Below are 6,662 nucleotides of genomic sequence, written 5' to 3'. Positions count from 1 at the left end.
CTCCTCCCTGCAGCCTCTTGGCACCGGCACAGCTGAGCATGGGCGTCCGAGTTTATACACCTGCTGCACATGCGCAGCTGGCGGGGACGAAAATAGTCTCCTGCGCATGTGCCCAAATGTTGCTGACTCATCTGCGCACGCGCCTCAGCGACGCGCCTCTCGCGCCCCGCCCCCTCCTCTGTATACGTCATACGGCTGAGCCGGAGTACCGTGCGTCGCGCGCAGGCAAGGGAGGGTGGGTTAGGTCACTTCCCGTCCCCGCAGAAGCGTTTCCTGTCTCTCTTCCCCTTCCCCCCCCCAACCCTCACCCAACCGAGGAGGCGGCAACAAGATGGCGGCGTCGGGTGGCGGAGCGGAGACCCCGGGGGAGCCGGGTTGGGAGGTGGCGGTGCGGCCGCTGCTCTCCGCCTCCTACTCGGCCTTCGAGATGAGGGAGCTGCCGCAGCTGCTGGCCTCGGTCATCGAGAGGTGGGGCCGGGGCAGCGGGGGTGTCGGTCCGCTTCTCTCGTCTCTGAGGGCGGGGACCTGGCGGGGTCGGAGAGGGGCCCCCAGCAGCGCCGCGCCTGTCCCTCCCGCCCTGCCTGGTGCTGACTCTCCCCCACCCCAAGGCAGTGCCCTCCCCTTTCCGCCTGTGCCCTCGCCGGCTTGGGGGACGGATCAGGGCCGAGCCCCTCCAGCACTGCCTAGCTCGTCTGAGCAGAGCCCCGAGCCTGCAGGCAGGCACCGCTCGGCGGCAGCTCAGCGCTTTCTCGAGCGGCCCCAGACTGAAACTGACCAGGCGCGGTGTCCTGCTGCTGTGGGCAGTTGTCACGGTGACAACAATGGATCCGGTGGGAGACCTGGGGGGCTAGACTGGCGGGCGCCCCCAGCATGAAGGGGCAGGGGGAAGGTGTCAGCACTTTCCCTATTCCTGACAGGGATGGGGTGGGGCTGAAATGTATCCAGCAGCCGCTAGCCCGAGGCTACCATGGAAAATGGAACTCCAAGCAGTGTCCAGGGGACAACACCCTGGTAAGATCACTAGCACCCTGCCTCTTCCCAACTTCTGAGAGTCTGGGCTTCTCAGATGGTTGCCCTCGGGAGCTCACAAGTGGGGATAGGGTTCATCTTCCTTTTCTCCATTTTCTGTAGCTAATTGGTGTCTTGTAAAAAAGATGAGCTCTGCCTTATCCTTGGCAGTTATACCCTTCACATATTTTTAGACTGTTGTTCTGTCTTCATATTTCTCTGGTTAAAAATGTGTTCTGGTCTTATATGCTGCATAATGCAAACTATTGAGGTCCTTGGACAATGGCGTACTAGATCTTCATCTCATTTAGATTAAATGGGTTTGGATTTAGGTTCTGTCACTGAAACTATTTTTAAGAAATACAGAGGTGGAAGTTTTACTCAAAGGCAAGATTCTGATCTGGTCTGTCTTTCCCAGAAGCTGGAGGTGTCTCATTTTGAGTGCATAGTGTATTTGCCATTGGGAATATTTTCTAAAGTTATTAATGCATGACTGATGGTTTATTAAATAGTTCTTGTATAGCATAAACTTTAAGTATGAACACCACCACATTATTTTCAGTTACAGAGAAATATATTGCCTGTTAGGAAGCAAAAAACAAAACAATCCCAAACTTGACACATTAGGAAAACAGTTACAATAAAACATTGTTTTGCCAAATCAGACAAAATACCCCAAACAGTAGACCGCTAGAGCAGGAAGCTTTTTCACGCATGTATATGATGGTTCACCTAAAAACCTGCATATGTGTTTATGCTATTCAAGAACCTTCCTGCAAATCCTGCTTTTGAAGGCTTCCCTAGCATAGCCTTTCTCCTGTGGATCTCAGCTGTCGAGTAGGCAAATTCATCACTGCCTTAATAAAATACATATTTCAAAAATGTTGATGGTTGTATCGATGGCTGTCTTTGATCCTTTATGTCCTTTCTTCAATGATGAAAATATTGGCCTGATTTATGGATTTAGACCAATGATTCATCATTATTGTGAGAACTGTTCTTGGAGGGCCTAATCTGATGAGTTGAGTGACCTCCAGACTCACTGAAGCTTATGGGAGTTGAGGGCACTCTGTGCTTTGTAAGATTGGACCTCCTGTTTCAGACTGTGGCGCTACATAACCCTATGGATTTGAGGACCCTTAACTGAGAAAGAAAACAGAAGATAATGCATATGATAATATTTTAAACCAGGCTCAACTTTTAGACATGGTAGAAGTTATTTTCAAAAAGATACTGTTGAATTTTCTAATGGGTGTATCAGTGGGTGTAATTCATGACATCCATGAAGTGCACAGTTGTCATCATGATAAGCAAAATGTAATGCAGTCCGAATAAATAAAGAGTGCATGTATTTAAACACTTTGAAATAACTTTCAAAAATAGGATGTGATCTATTTTCCTGAGAACTGCTGCTTTTGGTTCTTAGGTTTAGGCATTAACAGTTTAATGGAGGAGTTTTCATAATGACATATGTTTGGCAGCTAGTAAGTTTGGGCCCTCTTGCTTAAATATTGTACAATTAACTTTGAATTATGAAATTAATGATGTGAAATTGCACCATCAACTTGGAATCCAGTGTGTATACAAAAAAGTTTCTTTGAGTCAAACGGGACAGACTCGGGGGAGATGTTCACACATTAAGACAACTTTTTTTTGAGTCCCTCTATTCCTCTTCAAGAGGGAGGCCTTAGTGATAACTATTGTACCTAAAGGGCCTGATCCTGAACCACTAAAGTTAACAGACACTGGCTCAAATCCAAACAGCACAATGGGGCCCTGCTGATGATTAGAGTCTCTGGGTGCTACTGGAATATTAACCAAGATTCCAATCTGTGTTTATATATGTGTTTCAGAGGGTTCTGGTTGTGTGTGAAATAAGATTTCATCATGGTGAAGAATGTTTAATATAATCTAACGAATATTTGTGCCCCAACATAAGTTACACAGTTGAATATTTTTGCTGTGCTTCATTATTTACAAAAACAGACCTGCTGATAATATCAATTACTTATTGACTATGTGACTGCTCTTTTCATAATAAAAAAACAAACAGATCTCTCATCTTCAAATCGAAATGTGCTACATTTCATTTCCCTGCATTCTAGTTCCTCTGTCTTTGGCCTCAGGTAACCCTGGGGGGATTAGTACTCACACAATTTGCCTCACACAACAGATCAGTAATAGCTGAGAATAGCTGCCAAATTGTTGGATCCCAGATTGTTCTTGCTTGTTCTCTTTAAATACATCACGTATGGATGTTTGTGCAGAATCGTAAATTATCAGCAAGAGGTGGAAGAGCAAAACCTACTAGTGAATCTGAACACGTGAGAATATGAACGTTGGAGGGGTCTATTTTCAAGCCTCTAGATTCTTTGGATTTATGGTGAAGCTGTCTGATTCCTAAATTACAGGAATAAATTGTACTGAGAACTTCCAAATTATTAAAAACTAAGAGCTTTATGCTACCCCACATCCACATACAATTTCCATTTGTATTAGTAGGCATTGTTCTTGCATCTGAATTAGGTTTATAACATGAGAGTAAAATACTGGCAAGAGGTAGGAAGGGGTGAACCTTAGAAAATCAGTGGGGTTTTTTTTTTTTTTTTTTTTTGGTAACTGAATATCATCAAATGAAGCCCCATGAATCTTACTGACTGCTCTTGCCTATGTAAAAGTTAAAGAAAATAGTTTTGAATTCAGAGCTACAGACCTGCTGTCTTCATCCCTCAGAGAGGGAATGTAGCACAGTTTACTCTATTTCTGATAAGTTTCACAAGAAGATGGCAAGATGTGACTGGAAAATAGAAAAGACAGGTCATTAACTGATCACTGCACAGGTCAGCAGGGAATTGTTCCTTGTCTCTTCCTCCTGGATGTTTAAGATTACACCAGTGTGCAGGTAACATAAGGGCGTGATGTATTTTGCCTGCTGGACACAGGATACCAAACCTGAGGGTTCATTGTTTCGATCTGGTGTGGCAAAGTGTTTGTTCCTAAGTGGCTGGCTGACAAGAACGTCCTAAAAATAAATAGCTGCAGAGTACTGATAAATAATAAATGTGGTGCTGTGGAAATCACTGGAGCATATAACCAGGCATGTAGACAGTATGAAAGAGTATTAAACTTCCTCTCATGTTTCCAGGGATTTAAGACGAAGCTGTAGGAGTACTTCTAGATTCACTTTGGAAGTGGGGAGAGTTTCTGTTTCAAATGCCTAAACTCTAGGGAGGCAGAAAACTAAGATAGGGATTCTTCAGCTGAATATTGGGAGAGGCAGATCATCCAATGAGATTAGTCAGGAAACTGCAAAGGTATCTTCCACTTGTTTTCCATAAATTTATTTTAATAGGTTGAGAGTTTTTCCTTCACTCAGACCTTATTCAACATTTCCCTCACTGTCTCTATTTGATTTATTACATATCTGATCAGGGGGGTTAGGGAAATCATTCTTTGTCAGTTTCTTAGTGCTGCATGGTCTGCCACTGAACAGTCATGGAACTCAACGGGGTCCAGAGACACTGTCCTGAAAATGTTAGCTGAGCGCCAGGGCACTCTAACTGCTCTTGGATCTTTGCTTCCAAAGCAGTTGTAACTGGACAGGATAAAGTCAATCATGCAGTCAGACAGCAGGCAGGCACGGAAATTGAAGAAAAACAATGTACTGAGAGGAAGGATAGTCTTGTGGTTAAGACACTGGTGACCTAGGTTCAATGCTGCCTCTTCTGCAGACTCAGTATTATCATGGGCAGGTCACTTAATTTCTCTCTGCCTCAGTTCCCCTGTCTGTGAAATGAGAAAAATGCTTTCATTCTCTTGCCTTTTGTCTTCAGTCGTAAGCTTCTTGGGGCAGGACTGTATCTTACTATGTGTCTGTGCAAGTCACCATATTAGAGTCCTGATAGCCTCTCAGTTGAGGTCTCTAGATGGTGCAGGAGTATAAATGATTAAATAATCCTATAGCGATGGGAGAATTCTTCCCCCTCTCAGGAGGGCAACAGATTATATTTATAACCAATGCAAGTCTTGCCCTGGCCAGAAAGTTTAGAAACTATTCTAGCTGCTTCCCCTGCCTCTGCTGAATTTAGGCAGATTCCAGGGTTTGAACTGAAGTATCTCATTTGTTACTGCAAAGTGTCTTCTGAAGGCCATCAAACCACATCACCACATTTTTCTATGACCAATGGGCAAGTCTTTCAGCCTAAATTACTAGTTCAAATCTAGTCGGTACTGAATGACAGTTACTACCATCTGATGGCTCGTGTGATATGATTCATTAGCTAGTGGACAGATATCCACACCACACAGTGTCACCACAATAGGCACCACTATGTCAGTCACAGGAAAAACTGAGGACTGAATTAGCTCTTAAGACACAGCTACCTTCTCATTCCAAGGGGGCCTATCCATGCTAATGTTGAGGCACATCAGTGGGGCAGTGTGTGAAGCTTGAACTGCCACTGCCCATCTATATCTGTTCTGTGGTTAAGTCATCTTCATTCTCCCTGACTGTCAAGCAAAAAACTAATCTGCAATTCTTTTTAAAGAGCTTTCATGCACATGGGGTGGTTTTTGATTTTACTATTTTTAGTCCAACATTTGAGCTGACATTATTTCCTTCACTGGGGGTGAACAGTTTGTTTCCAGCATTGATATTGATTTATGTGGGGAGCACAAAAAAATCATAAATGAATCTTGGAGGCCACATGTCTTTGCCTCTGGGACAGATTCCAGCAAATGTATTTTTCTCCAAATGTGTGGCAGCTCTGCTGAAATTTCCCCTCCTTTCTTCTCTTCACAAAATATGTTGTTATATTTGTCACTATAACTGACTGTTTTGAACCCTCCATTCTGCAGAATTGCCTGAGCTCCGGTTGGTTCTGTGCTCTGACAGAGAATGAATGTTAATGCCTCCCGTACTAGCAAACCCTGGCCAACAGTACGAAACTTATAGGCAGCTAAGATGAGAATGATCCTCTGTTAAAAAGTAATAGAAGGGAATCTTGGGAGTAAAGGCAAAATGTGCCAAATTCTTGAAGGCATAAGGGCAAAATGTTTATTGCATCAGAATTCTCTTCTCAGATCCACAGTGGATTTTGACCTTGGTATTTTCCTCTTCACTGTTTATGCAGAAGTCCACATGGATGATGTCAGAGAGCTCCTTGCACACAGGGAAGAGCAGAGATGCTGCATTGCTCAGAGAAAAATAGTTTTATTCCACATGTTTTATTTTGAATATATATTTGGAATTTAAATCATCTTGCCTTCCATGTATTAATAAATACGTCACATTTTCAAAGCACTCAAACATTCACTAGTATTTTATACAACTGACTTGCTTTCCTGCTATGTTTTCTTATTGCAGTGAATCTGAAATCCTGCACCATGACAAACAATATGAGCCCTTCTACTCCTCCTTTGTTGCGCTCTCCACTCATTACATCACTACAGTGTGTGGTCTAAGTAAGTGTTCAGCATGTCCTATTTCTTGTCTAGTGACCGGGATGTAATTCTTTTGGTACTTGCTTCAAGTCTATTTTCTGAATCAGATGTTAATGAAGAGTTTGTGGGTCTGGCACTTGCCAGCCATTGTTCCGGCAGCCTGTTTACAAGTGTGGGGGAAGCACAGACCTAAGGATCTAGGCATTGTAAGT

The 6,662-nt window shown here is 43.7% G+C and overlaps 1 protein-coding gene across 1 annotated transcript in view; it reads left to right on the top strand.

The window, feature by feature from the left end:
* The first annotated feature begins 331 nt into the window (after nt 1–331).
* Nucleotides 332–6,662, top strand: part of UBR4 (ubiquitin protein ligase E3 component n-recognin 4) — a 118,357-nt gene continuing 112,026 nt past the window's right edge. The window contains exons 1-2 of the mRNA XM_065421477.1: nt 332–468; nt 6,374–6,471. Of these exons, the coding sequence (XP_065277549.1) occupies nt 332–468; nt 6,374–6,471 (235 nt within the window). The remainder of the gene's footprint in view (nt 469–6,373; nt 6,472–6,662) is intronic.

This window comes from Emys orbicularis, chromosome 22 (assembly GCF_028017835.1).
Source record: "Emys orbicularis isolate rEmyOrb1 chromosome 22, rEmyOrb1.hap1, whole genome shotgun sequence".
In the NCBI taxonomy this organism is placed as follows: Eukaryota; Metazoa; Chordata; order Testudines; family Emydidae; genus Emys; species Emys orbicularis.
Note: the sequence above shows the minus strand (reverse complement) of the source record. Positions and strands in the feature narration are given on the sequence as shown.